Genomic DNA, 25,371 nt, shown 5'->3' with positions numbered 1-25,371 from the left:
TGCATTTGGTTTACTGTCTTTTAAATCTGCTTTAGAAGAATGACCAATTTAAATATGACACTTTGGCTAATAGGATTTTGTGGTGTTTAATCAAGTTCTGTGGGGGGGCCTGGGTAGCTTAGCAATTAAAGATGTTGACTACCACCCCTGGAGTCGAATCCAGGGCATGCTGAGTGACTCCAGCCAGGTCTCCTATGCAACCAAATTGGCCCAGTTGCTAGGGAGGGTAGAGTCACAAAGGGTAACCTCCTTGTGATCACTATAATGTGGTTCTCGCTCTCAGTGGGGCACGTGGTGAGTTGTGCGTGGAGAATAGTGTGAAGCCTCCACATGCACTATGTCTCCGCGGTATCGCTCTCAACAAGCCACGTGATAAGATGTGTGGATTGACGGTCTCAGACGCAGAGACAACTGAGATTCATCCTCAGTCACCCGGATTGAGGCGAGTCACTGCGCCACCACGTGGACCTAAAGCACATTGGGAATTGGGCATTCCAAATTGGGGAGAAAAATGGGAGAAAAAACAAAAAAATCATGTTCTGTAATGGACCCTTTTCACATTTCCGGGTTTGGAACGCAGAAGTAAACTATAGTGGGATAAACTTCTATAGCAGTACTTGGGAGACCATATCAAAAATTATCTTTGTATTCCCAGTTGCTCCAACAGCAAAATAAAAAAATCAACCATTACATTTCAATGACTTTCCAAAAGAGGAAAAATAGAGAGATAGAAAAAAAAAAAAAAGTCTTTTTATGAAAATTGCTGTAATTACCCATCTGTAATTATCCTCAGAAAATAGAAACACTTAGAGGTATATTGATATTGATACTGGCATCTGTAATATTTGCCTTAATAGCACTTGTTGTCATATTAAAGAAAATAAGCGGTATTCTGTACATGATAAACACCAGCATGTGACATGAATTTAGCATGTACTTTGAACTATGTGTGACATTATTCCTGCTTCTTAACGTTCGGCCATGCTGTATTCACTTAGAAAATGAACTCTACTCTACTATTACTTTAATGATTTACACTGAAACGTGACTGTGAACTCTGAGGTAAATTACATAAAATGGCATCCCTAGCAAAAGTTTGAGAACAGCATTTACCTAAACTTCTCCAAACTATGGCAAAAATGGAATAAACAGCTAAGTGCATTATTCTTTTACTCTTATATTTTGTTCTGGTCCAAACTGACCGATTAACTTTTTTTCTGAAAACTGTAGTTTATTTCAATCAGTTGGAATAAAATTCTGTTCAAATGACTAATAAAATTAATTTTCATAAAATTGTATTAATTTTATTTCACTTTGTTACACTTGTTGTGTTCCCAGTCTAAAGTGACCAGCCATTGGAAATGAATGGATTAGATTACAAAATACAGAAATATGAAGTGTTCAGTAGCATCCCAATTCTTTAGATAAGCACATATGTGGATGTGTGTTTGCACACACAAAGTCCTCAGACATGTGCACACATACACATATACATACACAAACACACACACGCGTGCGCATTTTGTTTTATATCATCATGGGGATTTTTCATAGACTTCTATGGATTTTATACGGATCTAATGATAAGTTTTATCCCCTAACCCTAACCTTACTCCTAAACCTAACCCTCACAGAAACCTTTTTGCATTTTTACATAAAAAAAATAGATAAATAAAACTATCGTTTAGTATGTTTACTAAGCCATTTCCCTCGTGTAGGTGATCTCAGGTTTTACTATCCTTGTGGGGACATTTGGTCCCCACAATGGAGGTTAAACCTGTACACACACACACCCAATGTGTGCTGAGCGCCCTTTTGTGCATCATCTTTCCATGTACAATCTTTGAGGAATATTTCAAGATCTTCTTATCATATTATGTTGTGTTTGGGCTCATTTGAATCGGGATAGTCTGCTATAAGTTACGATATGTCATTGTCTATGTTACATGTACTGTATGTTTTAGGAAGTAATAGGGAAAAATGTGACAAAACGTCACTCAGGTTTATGTTTATGTGTGTTAGTGGGAATTTCACACACTAATACTCACTGCAGTTTGGCCTCTGAATGAAACAAATTTGCTCATTGCATTTTACTAATTAAGACCTTTCCAATGATATAACACATGGCATTTCATCTTTTTGTTATCATCAGATTTTTTGCCAACTCTGAATATAATTGCTGTGATTACAAATGTGCAAATGATGAGAATGAAACCGTTCTAATTTCTAATTTCCAAATAAAAATAATTATTTAAGAATTATTGGTAACACTTTATAATAAGGTTCCATTTTTTAACATTAGTAATTGCATTAGGTAACATGAACAAACAATTAACAATATATTTGTTACATCATAATACAATTGTTCATTGTTAGTTCATGTTAGTTCATAGTGCATTAGCTAATGTTAATTAATACAATCTTTAATTTTAAATGTGTATTAGTATACATTTAAATTAACATTAACTGAGATTAATAAATGCTTAATAAGTATTGTTCATTGTTAACTAATGTTAACTAATGTTGTTAATTTATGTTAACAAATGGAACCTTACCGTAAAGTGTTACCGACTTATTACATACAATGTTTCATGAATTTGGCTCTACAGAAGGGACTGCTGAAGATGTCAGAGCATCTTATATAGCCTTTACTCAGGCTATTTTATTGTGTCCTTTGTTTACATTTGCATTCATATTCTCTAATTAATACATACAACATAGCTCATGGAAAAATAATACAAAAAAACTTGAAAGGTGGTTTACTTTCATCCTGGATCTAATCATAGCCTTACATAGAACAAGAGAGTTAAATGTAAAGCAAACTAAGGAGGCACAAAAGGGACAGACAGTGAGAGCAGGTGTAAGTTTCAGTGAAGAGGGCCTCTTAATACTGAATGGTAAGGATATCCCACTCAGGTTACTGCTTAGCCCATTAGAACAATGGAATTGAAAATGCCACATCAATCCTAGCTTCTGATTATCCCCTTTCTGCACTAAAGCCAGAGAACTAAATAAGCCAGGCAAACATGTGTCTAAATGACGATAGCTCCACTGAGATAATCCCTGTGTGGGGGAGATTGAACAGCAGTTATAAAATTAAGCTTATCCTCCATATTATTCAGTCAGAGATCACCTTTTTTAAGTATGACGGAGACAGTGGTCTTGGATTTAGAGATGGTTGAACTTTGGTTTTAAAACGATTACCAAAAATATAACATAAAATAAAATGTTAGGCATGAGTAGCCTAATATCTGTTCAGCAATGGTGTTCATTAATGTTTTTTTTAGATACATTTTCCCCAATATTACAAATTAGACAGTAGGTGTACATCCAAAAACACTTGAAAAGCTCACTGATAATATTAGGGCCATGTTGTCACGGACATGATTTTCTAGTTAATTTGCGGGAATCCGCACAATGCAGGGCAGTTCTGCGTGCTGCTCGTTTACCTAAAACCCTGACGTGTCCGTGTGCGCCTTGCAGCAGCTGCTGCAGAAGATAGAAATATAATAATAATTGATATTTGCTTGAGCGGCAGCCGCATTGGTCTGCAATCAGTCTGAAATCTTTAAATACCAACCAAAGGAAATTTAATTGAGCTCTTCTTTAACTGCAAAAACATGGAGAATAATAATTTGAGTCATAAATTTAACAGAATTGTCCTTCAAAAATGTCAGAGATATAGGCTAAAAAAAGACATGTATAAGTTACCTTGTGGTTTACAATAGAAATAAAATAAAATAAACATTTAAAATAAAAACGTCATAACCAACTAAATTCATCTCGTAACATGAAGTTTACCTTCATACACAAACTCTGTCATCAAATAATACATTTATTTTATAGTCTATAATTAAATTATAAACAAAACATTTCACTGCCCAAAATATCCTAATATTTTATTGTGCATGGTTGAATGTTGTGAATGGTGGACAAATGCTGTAAAAGAATGTATTTTAAGCAGCTCATCAATGCTTTGAAAATAGTCCATCAATAATAAATTGGTGCTGTTTATCTGTTTAGAGTTGCTGTCTGCTTTAGCAATAACGCTTTTTTCCGCCAACTATTTAAAAAGTTACACAGTTAATTCATCAAGCTATTATGGACCAGTTCAAGCTGACAACTCTGTGTGGACCACAAGATACTACAGAAGCCTACATGTGTAGATACATTACGCATAAAAAGACTTAATATCCAATATTAATGTTATTTTTATGTATTTTTATTTCGATATGCTGTTTTTATTAAACTGTGAGAGACATGATGTGGGTGACTTGACTCAATGAAGTTCTTGATTTTAAGTTAAGTTTTAAACCATGATGAAACCGCAATGCGAGCACCGTCTTGGCTGCACAAATGCCACACACAATTTTACCAGTTGTCAGGTCCTGTGTCCTGTGAAATGCCTTGTTTAGATTCTCTTAGTATTCTATTATTACATTGGATACATACCCGTCTTTATGTTTTCGTCGTGCCAGCCACCTCAGTAGTCAATGTTATACAATAGTCTCTGTAATAACATTCAAGCATATTGGCTGACTGATGAGTGTGACTGTGCAAACAGTGCATATGTGTGTGTGTTTGCTTAAACACAGTGAAACAAATCTGGCTACTCTATGACTTCAGAGTCTAATACAGCTGCATGCAGACAGAGATGTGCTTATTAATTTCTGTTATTTTATTTTTTTCATTGCATCACAAATGTCATGGACTCCAGAGTCCCAAAGGCTCAAGTCCAAGTCAAGTCCGAGTAAAAATGCATCCAAGTCCGTGACAAGTCCAAGTCCATTAAAATTGGACTCGTGACTCGGTCTCGTACACCAGCTCTGGATTCAAACTCATAACCTTTAACCCTTGTGCGACCTTCGGGACATTTTTGTCTTTTCCATTTTTGTTTTTTCTATCATTTTGGCTGTGTTGATGCCAACGGCATAAATTTTGCCAAAAGTGTGTATTTTTGGGGGAATTTTGATATTTCAACCACAGTTCCTATAATACATCTAATACACTGTGTACACAAAATAGTTACACTCAGGACCTTCAGGACAAAAATGTCCCCACTGAAACCCATTAAAACTGCTATATTTGATCCCTGTGCCAATAAAGCATAAAATCATGAATTCTATGATATTATGCTTTCATTCCGGAGCCCTGACTTCAAAATTTTAATTTGTAATATTTTCCACCAGATGGCGCCATTTTTCTCATGTTTAGACTATGGAGCATATACATTCTTTCCCCCTATTTTCTGTTTGCTGTATTATAGAGCACTGCAGGTCAACTGAATAAATGATGCAGCTAAAATTGTGTGGGTGTGTTGGTATGGGTGTCAGAGTGTGTTTTGTATGTGTGTATTGAGAAATGTGTTTGTGTATGTGTGTGTGTGTGTGTGTGTGTGTGTGTGTGTGTGTGTGTGTGTGAAAAACAACAGTGGCATTATGTAAACAAACTGGCATTTATAGGGTTACAATCCTGAAAATGAATGAATATTTGGTAGTTAAGATCAGGACTGATGTTGGTTAAAAAATCTAAGTCAGTGAAAGTGGAAAATAATATTCATATATATATAATATTTTTATGGCAGTTTTTTGAAGTGGACATTTTTGTCCTCTAAGGTCCTGAGTGTGAGTTTTTTTTTTTTTTTTTTGCTATTCGTTGACATATCCCAGACTGTGATAATCCCAAAAAAAATACAAAATAATAATAATAAAAAAATCCCCTTAGCATTTAGTATCTGGAAAATAATTCATTTTTTGTATTTTTTTTTTTTTTTGTGTGTGTGTTTTTGTTTTTTTTCTCATAAAAAACAACAGTGGCCAGGGTTGGGAGGGTTACTTTTGAAATGTATTCCACTACAGATTACAGAATACATGCTGTAAAATGTAATTTGTAACATATTTCGTTAGATTACTCAAAGTCAGTAACGTAACCTAAATACTTTGGATTACTTCTTCAGCACTGGTAGATTTTTTCACTTGTTTTGACAATAAAAACTCTGCCAGTACAGTAAGACAAAATATACATGTTAAAAATACATTCTCTGAAAAACCTAAATATCTTATGCAGTGTTGTTTCTAAAACAAGATAAATCAAATTGATCTTATTTTAAGGATTTTTAGATATTTTTACAGGAAAACAATACAAAAATGATCAAGAATACGATTTTTGCCCTAATATCAAAGGTCTTACAAGAAAAAAGAAATTATGATCCAAAGTGAACTTTCTTGATTAAAAATATGATTGTGCCTGGTATCATGTGCATGTAAAATGGGTAGAAATAGCATTTTAGCTTAGCATAAAGCTGACAATTTACACAAGGTTTATTTCTATTTCTTCTGCTCCAAACTTACTTCAAACTTACTTCTCTGTCTGCTCATATGAATGTAACTCAAATAAGAAAGTGTTTCACTGCTGTTCAAATGCACTTTGGATCACATCATTTATATGTATAAATGTTTTCCATCCTGAAAGGACTAAATATTAAATGAAACAAATGACAATAAAATGCAAAGTAATCTCTTCAGTAATCAAAATACTTTTTGAATGTAACTGTATTCTAACCAATTATTGCCAATTATTTAAACTGTAACTGTAGTGGAATACAGCTACTAATGTTTAGAATTTAAATTACTCCCCAACCCTGACAGTGGCATTATATAAACAAACTGGCATTACAAATCCTGAAAATTAATTAATATTTGGTAGTTATGATCAGGACTGATGTTGGTTAAGAAAATTAACTAATTGAAAGTGGAAAATAATATTAATATATAATATTGCTATGGCAGTTTTTTGATGCGGACATTTTTTGTCCTCTAAGGACCTCTGAGTAACTTTTTTATTGACGCACAAGGATTAAATTACAAGCCAAGCCAAGATGTGTAACTACTGAGACATACCATCCACAGCACTGTTACCAAACAGGCAAAACAAGGTGAGAATCAGCACACAAAAGCATTGAGTTACTGCTGCTACTCTTACAAGCAAATGGTGTTGAAGAAAATATTAGTTTGATCATCTTTGTTCGGCATCAGTTGAGCCAAATTGAATTGAATTTTTTTTTTTTTTTTCATAATGAAGAATGACAGACAAACTAGTATAGCCGAAGATTCAGATCAATGACTTTGCTGAACTCTAAATGAGGCATGAAATCAAAGGATGTAAAGATGTAATGTGTGTGGTAATGTGTGCGGATGGTGACATTAGAGAGTTTGAAGTTGTTCAGAGAGCTATTCAGACACACCCAAGTGATTCTAACAAAACCTGTCAAGAAAATTCCCTGGCACTATTTTACTTCAAAATCAAAAGGAACAAAAAAGAAATCATATTTGCATTTAGAAATTAAGCTTATATATATATATATATATATAAACAAATTATTATATCACATTTAACACCCAAATATTCCATACCGCAATTCAAAAAAGATGGTCGTTATGATATTTTCATTTGCGCAACGTGAAAAATTATTCGTTATTTTAATTATATATAGAATATCAATAAATTATTAACTTTTTATTCACAATAGTAGTACTCCATTTATAACTTGAATTTCATTTTAATTTATAAAACCATTTTACAAACAATAAATAAATAAATGTATTAGAGTGTTCCAGTAATGAGAATCAACAGTAGGAACAGTAAAAGTAAAATGCCCTGATGCGTTACGGTAATGAGTATTGCGAGGTAAAATATGCGTAAGTGTCCTAAAATTAATTTCCTTTATGACGGAAGAAGAACCACCTTTGGTGCTTGACTCCTACTGAGGCTGCCCTGCATATTCCCCAACATACACATAATAGACCTTTTTCACAGACTGTGATGATGCGTTTCCGCCTTATGTATATCTCACAATTTTTTTTATATGATAATTTTTTAAATATTGAGTGTAAATTTATAACATTATGCTTTGTGTTATATTACCCTTGAATTCGTTTTGAAAAATGAATTACCACAGCTGCGAGGGGGTTTCTATTACATCTGCGGGGAGAGTGACAGTAAATTTGGCATCTTCTCACACTTTACTGTCTTAATCCACCGCTCTCTGATTTTTCTCTCATCTGGAAAGTCATTCAGATGTAATAGTGGATTTTTTCTTTTGGTCTTGGAGCAAATGGGTAAGTGAAGATAACATTTGCTGTGATCTCCCATTCACCGCTGTTGAAGTTTACCCTGCAATCGTTTACTTCCGCGTTCCAAAACCTGGAGTGTGATAAAGGTCTATATGGTGCGCTGTATGACAGAACACTTCTACAGAAAAATCTCAGATCATAATTTCACACGGGAACACATAAAAAGTTAAAGGAATAGTTCATCCAAAAACAAAAATGATATTATCATCCCAGATGTGTTTGACTTTATTTCTTCTTGCAGAATACAGATGAAAACATTTAGAAGACTATCTCAGCTCTGTAGGTCCATACAATGCAACTGAATGGTGACCAGAACTTTGAAGCTCCAAAAAACATATAAAAGCAGCATAAAAGTAATCCATATTACTCCAATGGTTCAGTCCATGTCTTCTGAAGCGATATGATAGGTGTGGGTGAGAACAGATCAAAATATAGCCAGTTTTACACTGTACATCTTGCCATTGCGTTCTCTTGGCATGATCATGATTTCAAGCTCGATTACACTTTCTAGTGCTTGACGCATGCGCAGATCGCAAGAAGGCGCTAGGAAGTGTAATTGAGCTTGAAATCATGATCACCAAGAAGACTACTGATGTCAAGATTTACATTTTGGTCCGTCCTCAGCCAAAACCGATTGTATCTATTCAGAAGACATGGATTAAACCACTGGAGTCTTATTGATTAATTTTATGCTGCCATTATGTGCTTTTTGGAGCTTCAAAGATTTGGTCACCATTCACTTGTATTGTGTGGATGTTCTTCTAAAAGTTTTCGTTTGTGTTCTGCAGAAGAAAGAAAGTCATATCTGGGATGGCATGGGAATGACTAAATGATGAGGCAATTTTCGTTTTTGGCTGAACTATCCCTTTAAGTGCCCGGGCTACTTGTGAAACGGAACTGTGTTTGTATCACAGATGTAATCAACCCGAGTGGTTCCAACTGTAACACACAGGCGACTGTCAAGAGCTGGAAGTGCATAATTTCCATTGATCTCCGTTCTGATTTTTCCCCATGAGATAACAGATTTTCAGCTGTTTGTTTCTGTTGACATGCAGTTTGAAGGTAAGCGCCACTGTGTTTAGTATCTCTTTATGGTTGGGTAGTTGTCGCTTTTCAAACGCGGCATGAAACAATCGGATTATTGCTGCTGCTGACCAGCTAGCTTGTGAGTGGTAAGCTAATTTGTACAATCAACGTCAGTCTCTCCATGGAAAGAGTGTTGTCTTTGGTTTGCTTTTGGTTTGCTTTTGGTTTGCTTTTGGTTTGCTTTTGGTTATTTGCCCTTAGTTAGAATTATTCGTGTTCCTAGCTGCATTGGTTACTTAAAAACGTGTGTTTGTTTGATTTTTTGTCGTTATTCATTAGTCATAGAAGCACAGAACTTGTTTATCAGCTAGTTTTTTTGTTTTGTGTGTGCTGTTTTTATGTTCCAGGTGCTATCATTTTTCACATTGTAATAAACTGTATTTTTAGAGTCTGTTATCATCACTCATCATCAGGCTGAAATTGCCTCATACGAACAGTCACATTGCAGCTTCAGTGTGCAGTCGAGCACATGATCTAAAATAAGTTATACTTTAGAATTTTCTAATCCGTTTGCTTAGAGTAAAAAGGACATGTGAGAATCACTTACATCTCTTAATTTATGAGCTTGGAACCTGCAAATTGGAATCTTACCCAACAATCTCTATAAATTGATTTGTAAAAATTCACATTCAGGAAATGTAATGAAATTAATTACATTTAAAGGTCTTGGAAAAGTCTTTGGCCAAAACATTTTTGAACGCATGGTCTGTGCACCTCAGGTTATGTTCTGCTCTCCACTTTGATTATTCATCAGTTGTGTCTGTTTCAGGCACATTTTCATCATCTAAACCTGTCTAGTCATAGTTGTTTTCATTGAAACCTACTTTTGAAGATGTGGGCGAATAAAGTTTGTTCTATGTTTACAGGTCAAAGGCATGCATGCTAAACTAAATGAGAAAAGAGGGAACCATAGACACAGACCATATTAATGCTGATGATCAGGTAATGTTATGTACGATGCTGTCATTAGGCTCTACATTTAGGGAGGTTTTCTATCAGGCCTAGTGTGTTAATGATCTGCTTTCTAATTCCCCACCATATATCTTCTTCTCATAAGCCCAAGAATGGCCTCTGGTATGCAAGAGAAACAGCACACGCCATCTTTGCTTAGTTTTTTCATCTATAACCCGAAGTTTGGACCACGTGAGGGGGAGGTAAGTCCTGTTTACTTGTAGAACTTTTAAAGAATAATCTAAACATTGTTTTTGCAGAGCTGTTTTGTGTAGTATTGTTTATTCCTAATAATCAGGCCCACACAAAATCTTTGCCTGCAGAAAGATAATTCCCAAAGTTCTGCACATTCCCAACCCCTTCACTTTTACTGGTAGCTGAAAGTATAATCAGATTAGCCAACATATTTAATAAAGATATTTATGAAATATTTAGGCTTATCTGATTATGCTTTCTGCTGCCAGTAAGAGTGCAATACTCTCAGCTTAAAGGGTTAGTTCACCTAAAAATGGAATTTACTAACCTTTAAGCCATTCCAGATGTGTCTGACTTTCCCTCTTCAGCAGAACCGAAATGAAGATTTTAACAAGCACATTTCAGTGCTTCTGAAGACATTAAATGATCGACTGGAGTCATGTGGATTACTTTTAGGCTGCATAAATATGCCTTTTGGACCGTCAAACAGCCAGCAGCCTGATGGCACCTATTCTCATGCATTGTATGGATAAACAGAGCTGAAATGTGCTTATAAAAATCTTCACTTCGGTTCTGCTGAAGAAGGAAAGTCATACACATCTGGGATGGCTTGAAGGTAAGTAAATCATGAGAAGATTTTAATTTTGGGGTGAACTATCCCTTTAACATATTTTACAAGGTTTAAAGCTGAAGTTTGTAACTTTCAGTGTTAAAATACTTCCTTCTATCCCAGATTAATATGCAGAGACATCTACAAGTAAGCCATTAATAGGTTAATTTTTTGAAAACCGTAAACACTATGTTGCTGTGGCACTATAAAATTCCTGTGTTTGTTTTAAGTGACCCGCTTAGACCTGCCCCAACAATGTTACTCAACAAATGGCGTTGGGGGCAGGACTTTCTGACGTTTTGAACAACAGCAAATGAGAGGCATATTCAGGAAGCTGTTTTGAAAACATTGTTTATTTTTGCAATTCCATTCAGTGGTGCTAGTGTCGCAGAAATGACATACTTCAGCTTTAAATCCATTCCGCAAAATTAAGAAGATACCGTCTGGCTGCCTGCTCATAATCTGCAAAATGGACAAATGCAGGTAGAGGACATGTTTGGGTTATTACATGTTTGTCATATGTTTATAAAGCTGTTATTTTGCTCTGTAGGAGGAAAAGAAAATCTTGTTTTACCACCCCATAGAAATAGAGAAGAATGAAAAGATTCGTAATGTTGGACTCTGTGAGGCCATCGTTCAGTTCACCAGGTAAGCGCTCTAATGACGGGATAAAGAGAGATGAACAGCTGTTTTAAAATGGTTTCAAGTAGTTTATGATACACACAGACAGCATTTACATAAAGTGCAATTGGTGATTCTGTCTTTCCTTATTTACAGAACCTTCTGCCCAACCAAACCTGCTAAATCACTCCACACTCAGAAGAACAGACAGTTTTTCTATGAGCCAGAGGAGAATTTCTGGATGGTCATGGTACGTCTATACATCAGTGATGTTTTGTAAACATTTGAACCTTTTCAATGTAAAAGTCTGGTACCGTTGTGTATGCATTTCTGCGGAGAAATACGTTAATTTAATGACTGACCTAGAATCAGTTATAATCTTCTTTATTTAAGCCTTGTTATTGTATGACCTAAATTTGAGTCCATTCAATTAAAATTAAGTAGAAACAACAACATTTAAATAGCAAATCTGAGTTAAGTCTACTTGCATCTAGTTACCTTAACTTCAATAGTTAATTTCATTCTATATGATCACCAAGTTAAGTGAACTTAATTACACTAGTTTTGGACACACCATTATTCAATTTAAGGTTACTCAATCAATTGAGTAAAGTCAACTTATTAGGGTTTTCAGTGTAGTCTGACACTGAAGTGCAGCTGAACTACAGTGGCAAGAAAAAGTATGTGAATTATACAAAAATGCAGGTAAATTAAATTTGTCTTCAAATCTGATTTGATCTTCATCTAAGTTACAATTATGAACAAACACAATCTGTTTTAACTAATAAAATACAAATTATTGTATTGTTCATGTACATGTTTAATACATCATTCAAACATTCACAGTGTAGGTTGGGAAAAGTATGTTAATTCCTAGGCTAATGACGTCAACAAAAGCTAATTAGAGTCAGGAGTTGGCAAACTTAGCATTCAATTAATGAAACGAGATTGGAGGTGTGGGTTAGAGCTACTTTGACTTATAAAAAAACATTAAAACATTTTGAGTTTGCTATTCACAAGAAGCACCTGCTGACGTGGACCATGCCTCACAAAAAAAGAGATTTTAGAAGACCTACGATCAAGAATTGTTGCTTTGCATAAAGCTGGAAAGGGTTACAAAGTTATCTTTAAGAGCTTAGATATTCATCTGTATACAGTTAGACAAATTGTCTTTAAATGGAGACGATTTAGTACTGTGGCTACTCTCTCTAAAAGTGGACATCCAGGACTCAAAGGGTACAGAATGCTCAGTGAGGTAAAAAAAGAACCCTAGAGTGACAGCTAAAGAATTGAAGGAATCATTGAAACTGGTTAACATCTCTGTTCATGAGTCTACTATATGGAAAACATTAAACAGGCATGGTGTCCTGCCATGGAAGGCAGGAAGCTGCTGCTTTCCAACTACAACATTTCTGTGTGTCTGAAGTTTGCCAAAGATCCCCTTGACACTCCACAAAGCTACTTGGAAGATGTTTTGTGGACTGATGAAACTAAGGTTGAATTGTTTGGGAAGAACACACAGCACTACGTATGGCATAAAAAGGGCTACACATACCAACATGAAAACATCATCCCAATGGTGAAGTATGGTGGAGGGAGCATCATGATTTGGGGCCTGGACCACTTGCCACTATCGAGGGGAAAAATTAATTCCCAAGATATCCTACAGGATAATGTCAGGGTGGTTGTGCACCAGCTGAAGCTCAGTAGAAGTTGAGTGATGCAGCAGGACAATGATCATAAACATCAAAGTAAATCCACTACAGAATGGCTTAAAAAAAGAAAATCCATCTTTTGGAGTCGCCCAGTCAGTGTCCAGACCTTAACCCAATAGAGATGCTGTGGAATGACCTCAAGAGAGCCGTTCACACTAGACATCCTAAGAATATGGCTGAGCTGAAGCAGTTCTGTTAGGAAGAATTTTCCAGAATTCCTTCTGAACATTGTGCAGATCTAATCTGCAGCTAACAGAAACACTTGGTTGAGATTATTACTGCCAAAGGAGGATCAAACAGTTATTACATTCAAGGGTTCACTTACTTTTTCCACAGCACTTATGAATGTTTAATGGGATGTGTTCAATAAAGACATGAAAGTTTATAATTGTTTGTGTGTTAAGCACATTCTGTTTGTCTATACTTGTGACTTTGATGAAGATGAGATCACATTTCATTACCAATTAATGCAGAAAACAAGCTAATTCCAAAGGGTTCACATACTTTTTCTTGCCACTGTATGTAATAAGTACCTTTTGCATTTTTCTTTCAAGGTTGTACAGAATCCAATGGTAGAAAAACCCAGCAAAGATGGTAAACCACCAACTGTCGAATACCAAGAGGAAGAAATTATTGTAAGTAATGTGTTGAATATTAGTTGTGAATATTTAAATAAAATCTTCAGGCTTATTTAGACATGTTTTTCCCCTCTTTGTGTTTTAGGATTCAGTTTATGGGTCGGTATTACAGCAGTGCTACAGCATGTATAAGGCAAACACTTTTTTTTCAACAATCTAATTGAAAATTGCACTATTTTACTAATTTTCTCTATTTCTTTTTCCACAAAGGCAACAGCTCATGTCTCTAACAGGTATTTTTCTGTTGTTGATGATTTCTAGCTCTTCAACGGCACATTCAGCAGGGCATTTGAGGCTGGTGGCGTGGAACTGCTCACTCAAAAGCTTGAAAAGTTCTTTTACAGGGTAAATAAAGTATTAATTAAGAGAACTCAATTCTTCAATCAGATTAAAGGTAGACAGTGTATACCTTTGGTCTGCACGCTGCATGCATATGTATGTCTTAAAAGGGACAACCATCGGTTTTCAAGTTTCCTCTGAGACAAAGAGAAAAGTAGCCAGTTTTTTGTGGAAATATGTGATGTTCCTTATCTATGAAGTCTTTATATTACGTTCAAAGTCAACATACCTTGAACATGAGCAATTGAACAGCATGAGACATATTATGTTTGAACATTGGCAGTTATGGAAAAGAGCTCAAATCCATATTTATTCAGTGATGTGTTTACGCAATTTGTGGTTTCCTTTGCCTTAATTTGCATCTTCTACTTCTGGAGAGGCCCGACAATCTCATTTGTTCAGAACTGCCATGTTTGCCTCATTGGTTCTTTGGTTCAAATTTCTTTGCTGAAGGCATCCTGCTTACACACCTGTCTGAATAATTCAGCTTGGGTTAAGGGAAACCCTCCTCGTCACCCCCACCCTAACCTGAGCTGTGCCCTGGAGCTCTCAGTGAAAGTGCAATTTGTGCCTTAGGTTAAATGTCACTGACTGCTGTGCAAAGTCACACCACTGCTGCATCTTAGCACATCTAGATGTCAAATCACATTACGTCAGCCTTATCTGGGAAGCTTTGGTAATTTCATCCATGTTTGCGGTCGTAGTGTTGTCGTACAGTTAGTTCTGGATCTTTCTTTAGATTTTCAACCCTAATAGTGTATATACCATACATATCTATGCTGTTTTTATTTTTCTCTGATTCCTGCAGAATTGTTCATTTTGTTTTGAAGTATCTGTTGTTACCACACTAAAGGGTAGTAACATATTAAATTTAACACATTTATACGTGTCTGCTCTCACTTAGTACCTGCAGACGCTTCACCTCCAGTCATGTGACCTGCTGGATGTGTTTGGGGGAATCAGCTTTTTCCCCTTGGACAAGATGACCTACCTGAAGATCCAGTCTTTTGTTAATAAAACAGAGGAGAGCCTGAGTCTGGTCAAATACACTGCCTTTCTCTACAACGACCAGCTGATCTGGTGAATGTCAAGCTATACACCTCTCACAGTTTCCTCATTGCAGGTTGAAATGAAAAATGCAATAGTTGATTGAAACATCAGTCCTACTGCAAATGCATGACATGAAGGAGGGGTTAAGTTGGATCTCTGAGCGATGTAGAGGACATAAAGTCTCGGAGAGTGCAGATTAGCTAAGAGACAGGGCTGTCGCAGCACTGCCAAAGCTTAATCACAAACTGTCTGGCACAGGGATCCAGATAGACTAAATACAGTCCTTTTAATCCTCTTTATAGAATTCACTTTATGACTTTCACATCTTTTTTTCAAAAATCACTTTCACAGAGGTGTTTGTGTTTATGCCTTTTGAATATTGTTTTTATTACTTTTTGTAATAATGTCTCTTTTAATACATATACCAACTACCATACTACTATGTTCCACAAGTTTTGGACACAGTTTTTTATTTTTATTATATAAAATTTATCTTAAGGCTAATGCTGAAAGGGATAGTTCACCAGAATTCCCTTATGCCATCCCAGATGAGATGTGTATGACTTTCTTTCTTCTGCAGAACACAAACAAAGATATTTAGAAGAATTGTTCAGCTCTCTATATCCTTACAAAGCAAGTGAATGGTGGCCAGAACTTTGAAGGTCCAAAAAGGACATAAAGGTAGAATAAAAGTAATCCGTAAGATTCCAGTTGTTAAATCCATGTCTTCTGAAATGATATGATAGGTGTGGGTGAGAAACAGATGAATATTTAAGTCATTTTGTATTATAAATCTCCACTTTCACTTACACATTCTTCTTTTGTTTTTGGCGACACGCATTCCTTGTGCATATCGCCACCTACTGGGCAGGAAGGAGAGTTCTTTGTTAAAAACTTCAAAACAACTTAAATATTGATCTTTTTCTCACCCACACCCATCATATCGCTTCAGAAGACATGGATTAAACCACTGAAGTCATATGTATTACTTTTATGCTGCCTTTATGCCCATTCTGGAGCTTCAAATTGTTTGGACCTACAGAGCTGAACAATTCTTCTAAAAATCTTTGTGTTCAACAGAAAAAAGAAAGTCACACATCTGTGATGGCATGAGGGTGACTAAATGATGAGATCATTTTTATTTTTGGGTGAACTATCCCTTTAAATGCTTGAAATTAATTTAGCAGACACATTTTACTTGTGCCTATATATATGAATATATTTATTTTGTGGATAGGTTGGATCTGACAGTAAGGAAGAGCAGCCAACAAGCAGCCCAGAGTGTGCAAAATTGTAATCAATGCATTTGGTGGCTACATTTAAGAAGATAAAATATAAGATAGTGTTTATTTGTTTAACATTTTTGTCTTCACTATTATTCTAAAATGTGGAAAATAGTAATACTAAAGAATGAGTTGTTGTTTCTAAACTTTTGACTGGTATTGCAAGTACACAGACTTGCAAAAGTGAGTCTTATTGACTAATAAGCAGTTAGTTTAAAATTGCTGTATGTTCTGTCCTGTGTTTTGTAGGAGTGGTCTTGAGCAGGATGACATGCGTATTCTGTACAAATACCTGACAACCTCACTGTTCCCACGGCACACTGAACCTGAGGTGAGAGAGAGAGAGTACTCGATTGAGGAGCATTTACATTGTCCACGTGATCATAGATCATTACAAATCTCTGGCCCTAGACACATTTAAAGGTCTGTTAGACTGGCCATTTGAATGATTTTACTTTTTTACCCTACAAGTCTAATGCTGTGTTGCTACACGACACGTCTAAACCATATTACCCTGTTATAATAACCACAGTTACTTCAGCACTTTTTTTCCCCCTTCAGTCTGAATTCAATTTATTTTGTTCACAAATACCATATGTGTGAATTGATTGCTATGAACTTCTGATTGATATATATAATCTTCTTTCTAACCATATCTACACTACTGTGCAGCAGTTTTAGGCAGTTGTGAAACATGTTGTATAGCGAGGATGTTTTCAAAAATAATGCCATGAGTCATTTTTATTTATCAATTAAAGAAAGTTCACCCAAAAAATGAAAATTCCTTCAACATTTACTCATCCTAATGCCATCCCTGATGTGTATGACTTTCTTCTGCTGAACACAAAGGAAGATTTTTAGAGGAATATTTCAGCTCTGTAGATCCATACAATGCAAGTGAATGATGTCCAGAACTTTGAAGGTCCAAAAAGCATATAAAGGCAGCATAAAAGTAATCCATAAGACTCTAGTGGTTAAATCTATATCTTCAGAAGTGATATGATAGGTGTGGGTGAGAAACAGATCAATATTTAAATCAGTATTCTTCTTTTGCTTTTGGTGATTCGCATTAGTGCATATCGCCACCTACTGGGCAGGGAGGAGAATTTATATTAAAAAAGGACTTAAATGTTGATCTGTTTCTCACCCACACCTATAATATCACTTCTGAAGATATAGATTTAACAATTAGAGTCTTATGGATTACTTTTATTTTTTTTATTTATTTTTTTACTTTCAAATTTCTGGCCACCATTAACTTGCTTTGTAAGGATCTAGGGAGCTGAACAATTATTTTAAATATCTTGGTTTGTGTTCTGCAGAAGAAAGAAAGTCATACACATCCAGGTATGTAAACATAAAAAAAGTAAATCAATATGTGGTGTGACCACCCTTTGCCTTTAAAACATCAATTCTCCTAGGTACGCTTGCGCACAGTTTTTCAAGGTTGTTGGCAGATAGGATGTTTCAAGCATCTTGGAGATCTTGCCACAGTTCTATGTATTCAGGCTGTCTCAACGGCTTCTGTCTCTTCATGTAATCCTAGACTGACTCGATGTTGAGATTCTGGCTCTGTGGGGGACATACCATCTGTTGCAGGATTCCTTGTTCTACTTCTGTTTTATTTCCAAAAGAAATGTTTGGCAATCTTAAATTTCTATTTCCTATTGACACACTAAAGCAGAAGATACTGTATAAAACAACCATCTTAAGGCAAATGTTTTTGTGAAACATCTAATGTGCCTAAAACTTTTGCACAGCGAAATTATTTCTCAATTCTAACATAGCCCATGCAACTTAACATTTTCATGCCAACAATGAATTTCATAAAGTAGGATACAACTTTATGTTGTCGATCTCTTCCAGTGTAGACACACTGGAACTGATTTTATGGAGTAATCACACAGTCTACGATTTTTGCAATGTATTCCAAAGTCATGTGCCATCTCTGTAACAGTTCTGCTGTGTTAATGAATGCTCTGTTTTTGTGTGTGTGTCTGCAAACATTCGGCAGCTTGCAGGAAGGGACTCTCCTCTCAGGCCAGAGGTGGCTGGGAATCTGTTGCACTACGGGAGGCAAGTATCCAAATATTTCCTGCTTTGAACTCAGGGTTAGAACAGCAGATTCTTGGCCCTCTGCCTGTCTGCTTGGGCTTGAGGCTTTTGGGACACAAGCAGTCAACCGCAGCACTAAGACAACACAGATCAACCAGCACTGCCAAATATCAGATTGCACAAGGGTAATTGAATTGCTTTGGTGGCAAAGAGAATACAATGAGCCCAACAGACTTCACAATAGCCAATCTGATTGTTCGATGAGTTGTGGGTGATAGCCCAACCAGTCAGTGTGGCAACACATATCGGGGTTGCATTTGACTGATATTAATAAGATGTACAGATTATTCCAATGAGATAGGCTGATGAATTATTGGCAAATCTTCTTTGCTGGTATGTCTTGAGTGCGTAATGTGGGTAGAAGGAGTGTCAGCTGTGACTCATGACATCCAGGCTCTGTAGAACAGGGCCACCCCCTGCAAGTATATAGCAGAACCACATGGGAATTTCACCAAACACTCTTACATATTCAGGTTTTTAGAGACCTGGCACTTATTTCTATCACAAATGGATCTACAGAATGCCCAGATATTGTAGCATTTTCAAATATTTTCAAGACAATATGAAAATAATAGAATACAATATATTTTAAAGTTTTATTTTTATATATTAAATAGATAATGCAACAAATCTAGAACAGGATTCATTACTTTCATACTGAAATTTCATGACATGCATCTGGCTGTCAAACACATATTGAACAAAAACACAAGCTACACAAGTAAGTATTTTCTCTGGCAATTATTGAGTCTAAATAGATGCACAACTTACATCATTTCAGTAGTACACCCAAATGACAATAGTCATATCATATTGTTTATGTGTTACACTTGCTATAGTTTACTTCCATGTTGTTTCTTCATCAAATAGCAAAGTCAAATGTAAATCAAGTCGATCACTGAAACAACAGCGCCACATTGAGTAAGAAATAGCATGTATAATATGTACACGCATATGGAATACTGATAATTCACTGTTGTTGCACAGAAATTCAACATGATATAGTATTTATTTGTATATAAATAAAGTACTTATTTGTCTTGTAATAAACAAAGAAATAGATATTCTGTGACTGTAAACTTTTATAGATATGAAATAATCATAAAAAATATAATTTTTGGCACTTGCATAAAAACAAAAAAAAAAGCACATGACACTCTTAAATACCTAGGGTCTCTAATGACCCTGTACACGTTTGGTACTTAAGCTATTATAAAAAAATAAAAAGTCTACAAAAGAGATGTGGGCACATCTCCAAAAAAAGGAATGCAGGTGGAATGAGGTCCCGGGTCACTAAAGACCCAAGGTATGCAGTTAAGGGTTAATCTAACACTATAACTTGCACTATATGCTGCAGTTTTTTAAATATAACTCTGCTAACACTGTGTCTGTTTACTGTTATATTAATTTAAATTTGGCAGTTGGTCTTAATCACTCTTTTGTCATCTATATTACAGATTTTTAACAGGACCCACAAATCTTAAAGACCCAGATGCAAAATTCAGATTTCCCAGGATATTTGTGAACACAGAGGACAGTTATGAGGAGCTACATTTAATTGTTTACAAGGTGAGAGAAGCAGTCAAACTGTCATTTAGGGAACTTTCAGTTGTTTATAAAATGTTATTTATGCATGTTAATTAATCAAATTTATTTATTTATTAATGTAAATTAATCAATAAAGTGATACATAATTCATGATAATTGAAACTGTTAATTTGTCAACATAAATAATAATAATTTACATGATATTGACTAGTTTTTAATTTAATCTTATTTGTATATCATGTTTTTAAATTAATTTTAAAATGGACTTTTATGTGTCTTTATTTTCCTTCTCTTTAGCATTTCTACGCAAAGCACTTTGAATTACCATTGTGTATGAAATGTGCTATATAAATAAACTTTTCTTGCCTTGCAACCTAACCCCCATGTTTTGGCAAACCTTTAAATAACCTTTATTCCTGGGCAAGCTGACACGATTGAAATTAGAGACGACATCATATCTACTCACAATTGCTCATTCTTGAACTTCTGCACAATATTCATGTATGTCATTTCTTATCCAGGCAATGAGTGCAGCTGTGTGCTTCATGGTAAATGGTTAGTGCCTGTTTGTTCATTCTTTTTTAAAGATTTATTTTTTGATACTCTCAATTAATTGAGAGAATATATTTTAAGGAGATCACCCAATGTTAACTCTCACACCCTGCTTTCCTCTGTCCTTAGCAACAGTGGATTTAAGTTGTGAGTTTTGTGAGCAACTGGACAGCCTAGTTGGTCCCCAACTCACCCTGCTGGCCTCTGACATATGTGAACAGTACAACATCAACCGGAGAATATCAGGGTCAGTAATTATCAAAAGCTTCACTTCAATGGCTATAAGAATAAAAAAATCTAGCTTTAATGTTTGCATAAATAAAATAAATTCAAGTGTTAACTATATTTAGTGCGACGATGTAAAAGGTGCCAGTAAGTGAGCAGAACCCATGATTTTTTTTTTTTTTGCTCTCACATCTATATACTATAGAAAAAATTATCGGAACACAATTAACCGGTTATAACCCATTACCAGCATTTAAAAATCAAGTTTTCACTCCAGAACAATTGAAAATCACTTTGTTCCTGTTTTCAGTTACATTCTTCTAAAAAAAAAAAAAAAATTCAGTTTCCATTTTCATTCCTTGAAATGTTTTTAGTCCCTGCTATTTAGTTAGTTGGTAGTTTGCTACTCTGAACTGGTAATTATGTTAGCTGTCACAAAGATATGTGTGATTGTGCGATATCTGTCAGGTAGTAGGGGCATTTATTTGTGCTATTCACAACTATTGATGTGTACGTTTGGCTGTCACTACCTCTAACCAATTCCTTAAAATTATTAGTCTTGCTTCATTGCTCACACATTCATGTCTTAAATGACTGGGTCATCCTGTGACCCAGGTAACCATTCAGAAATATAGACAAGAACTTCACTCGCTTGTATGGTTCATACTAGAGCCCACTGTATCATCTCTCATCCAGTTGCAGTTACCGGATCTCATCCATTAAGCATATCTAAACAGTGTGTCCTTATTTTACCTGAGCCCTGCATGGTGCACAGTATTGTTTTGTATGGTAGAGAGTCCCTCATATCAGTTTACAGTCTGCTTATCACACTTTTAGGACACAATTGTGCTGTTATTTTCTTCCATGCATGTAGCACAGGGAGGGAATATTTCCTCTTTAAATAATCATTTTAAATTTGTTGTGGTAGGCCAGAGAAGGAGCCTCAGTTTAAGTTCATCTACTTCAACCACATGAACTTGGCTGAGAAAAGCACCATCCACATGCGCAAGACGGCCAGCGTGTCCCTCACCTCTGTCCACCCAGACCTCATGAAGATCCTCGGAGACATCAACTGCGATTTTGCACGGTGAGCGGTGCTACTATTGACATGCACAGTCTTGCTCCGGCTATGCTTAACTATCAACCTGATTTAACAACCCCACAACTTGTCGACTAAACTGTGTTTTATTATCAGGGATTGGTCATAACATTTTCAAGTAGTCGGCACATCTAGATTTTCACCCATTTACCCCGATTTCATTCTGCATGTAAACGCCTTCACTGGCGTTCTGGCGACTTATTTAGTGTGTGCATGGAAACGCCATCGCTTCCAAAATTAGAGATTTTTGATCAGTGTTCTGTTATAGATGTAAACAAATACTCATTGATTTAGGAAATGTGGCATTTTTTTCTCTGGTGACACATTGTGTATTAAGATCGTCTGTGCATACTTTTGTAGGGTTGATGAGGATGAGGAAATCATTGTTAAAGCGATGACGGATTATTGGGTCGTTGGCAAGAGGTCTGATCAGAGGGAGCTATACGTCATCTTGAACCACAAGAATGCCAACCTAATTGAAGTGAATGGTATGCTGTTTATTGACAAACATTAAGTGCTATAATGGTGTGAGACTGTTAAAGTTCACTAGTTGGCAGTTAATCATCATATTACTTGGTTAGTTTAAAAATGTGAAACCATTCCTTTAGACCTGAATTCTCACTAAGCTTCTGTTTGTTTTACAGAGGAAGTGAAAAGGCTGTGTGCAACACAATTTAATAATATTTTTTTCTTGGACTGAAGAGAAAGGATGGGCATGGACTACTTCAATCACTACACTAAAACTGTCAACTGTTCAGGTTTTACTGATTGCACCAGTGTAATGCAATAATTGCATTGTAAAAAATTATTTTTCACCATGCAGTTTTTTAGATTTTTATTTAATCTATACAAAAATGTGCTGGCTTCTTTGTAATTGATTGTAAAATCTGAATGTTACTGAGAGTGAATGACTTCTTTCTGTGTTTGTTTGTACATATTATCATGTTAAAGTATCCATCAGTTATCTCATTTCATTCTCGTTGTTTAGATTAGTTTTATCACTCACAGAAACAATTAAGTTGACTTTAAAACATTTTGATTGTTAAAGCTATATTTGGGTCTTATTTTAAATGTCATACTTATCATGCTTTGTTAACATCCATGACAAATAAATGTACATTTTTGTTAAATTTAAGTTGCTGTTCTTCTTCCAGTACTCCTCACTACAGTGAACTTGTCTGTCATGTGGAATGGACATTTAGTGATATTTAACAATTACGATACCTATCATTCCACCCACTGTCCCTAATCTAGTTTTTGGATTTATGCCCACATCTCTTTAGTATTCCTCAACCTTTCTCTTCTGAATAGTGTAACAAAATATATTTATATTAATATATACAATATATTTTTATAACTGCTTAATTACCAAAAGTGTATGTCTAGACATGTAATAGTTTTGGTTTAACCATAAATCATATTTTTATGGTTATTTTATATCAATATAAGTTTACTATCACAGGATATACATTTCTTTGTTCAGTACAAAACAAATAAGTACTATATTCATACAAATAAATACTATGTCACGTAAATTTTCTGTGTGACAATGCTGAATTATCAGTATTACATATGTGTGAAATACATACATGCTATTTCTTACTTGCCGTGCCACTGTTGTGTCAGTGATTGACTTGATTTACATTTAACATTGTTATTTCAAGTAGCAACATGGAAGTAAACTATAGCAAGTGTAACACATGAACACTGTGACTTGGCTAATGTCACCTGGGTGTTTACTGAAATTAAGTAAGTTGTGCTGAACATAAATATGCTATTTAGACTCAAAAATTGCATGAGAAAATACATATGTGTAGTTTATGTGTCATGCGTCTTATGAAATTTCAGTGTGGCAGTAATGAATCCTGTAGTAGATTTGTTGCGTCCTCTATTAGATATATGAAAAATAAAACAAAACACTATCTGGGCATTTTGTAGATCCATTTGTAATATGTGCCAGGCCTCTAAAGACAAGAGTATGTAAAAATGTTAGGGAAAACACACATTTAAGAGTGTGACGGCCATGATTTAGACCGCACATTGGTTCTATACTTTTATACCTGGAGTTGTCAATAAATGAAAGGACACTACACCATTGGTTTGGTTTACCATCTTTATTTGTCATTATACTGAGTCAGTGCACTGGCTTAGTTATTTAGCTTAAAAGAAAACAATATTAAAACCAGTTAAAATTCCTTTAGACTAAAATGTTACTAAAACCTGATTAACACACTTTAATTTATATTGACTAAAATAACTATAGGAAAGGCTCTAAATCTGTTATCTCTTGATTTAAAATGTTTGGTACTTGTTGTGGTTATTTCATTATATTTGGATGGATGGTCAACAGCAAAGAGTTTCAAACAGGAAATGGAACAGTTCTATAGGAAATTGTAAGGATAGATGGAATAGACCAACTGTGAACTTCTGGAGGGAAGTTGGAATCTTGAGTAAATGTGATTTAATATAGCATAAATGTTGATTACGTTAACCAAAGTTATGTTCATGGCTCTGAACTGAGCTGCATTTTGCAAATTTTTTATTTTTATTTTTTTTATTTCTTTATAAAATGTTTGCCTTCACATCAGTGGTGATGTTTGAGATCACTTTTTACTTGCCTAATCCAGTTCTAATAAAAGACGGTCACGATACACCCTTACTTTGCCCTTGTTTTTTGACTACGGACATTTTGTTGTGTATTGTTTTATTTGTGTGCGCGTGCGTCTGGCTGTGTATTCTATTTGTGACCACAGGGGTGTTCGTTGGGGGTCAGGGTGGGGTTGGTGATTGGGGAGGGGTAATAGTGGGGGTTACATGTTAAATGTTGACAGTGTATATTTGTTGTGTTTTTACTTTGTTATATGTTTATGAGTCAATAAAAAATGTTAACTGAAAAAAAAAAAGGCCAGGATGTATTATTATAACCGTTGGACATCTGGCTCGAGTGATTTACCTAAACGTTTATCTTCAGCAAGAGGCATATCTTTCTGAATACAATCATTCAAACATATATAAGGATGCAGGATATTTGTGCTTTATTTATTTATTTTGAAATATAACGCAATAATTGTTTGTAGTAGTCACAAAAATAGACACATCATCTTTGAAATCATATCTCAGACAGCTGATGAGTCTATTAAAATTATAGTTATATACATAGCATAGATATACATACATATACATAGCACATGATACTCGCATAACAGCAAGAC

The 25,371-nt window shown here is 35.2% G+C and overlaps 1 protein-coding gene across 1 annotated transcript; it reads left to right on the top strand.

Annotated features, from left to right (window-relative positions):
• Positions 1-9,059: 9,059 nt before the first annotated feature.
• Positions 9,060-23,327, top strand: LOC127423440 (vacuolar fusion protein CCZ1 homolog). Its single transcript, XM_051667738.1, has 17 exons — positions 9,060-9,194; positions 10,085-10,160; positions 10,276-10,372; positions 11,525-11,622; positions 11,752-11,845; positions 13,865-13,945; positions 14,034-14,081; positions 14,210-14,293; positions 15,192-15,367; positions 16,870-16,951; positions 18,635-18,696; positions 20,193-20,304; positions 20,805-20,838; positions 20,965-21,082; positions 21,989-22,147; positions 22,520-22,647; positions 22,804-23,327. Exons 2-17 carry the CDS (start codon positions 10,147-10,149, stop codon positions 22,857-22,859), a joined length of 1,443 nt encoding a protein of 480 aa, XP_051523698.1. The 5' UTR covers positions 9,060-9,194; positions 10,085-10,146; the 3' UTR covers positions 22,860-23,327.
• The last annotated feature ends 2,044 nt before the right edge of the window (positions 23,328-25,371 follow it).

The sequence above is a fragment of the Myxocyprinus asiaticus genome, chromosome 32 (genome assembly GCF_019703515.2).
Source record: "Myxocyprinus asiaticus isolate MX2 ecotype Aquarium Trade chromosome 32, UBuf_Myxa_2, whole genome shotgun sequence".
In the NCBI taxonomy this organism is placed as follows: Eukaryota; Metazoa; Chordata; class Actinopteri; order Cypriniformes; family Catostomidae; genus Myxocyprinus; species Myxocyprinus asiaticus.
Note: the sequence above shows the minus strand (reverse complement) of the source record. Positions and strands in the feature narration are given on the sequence as shown.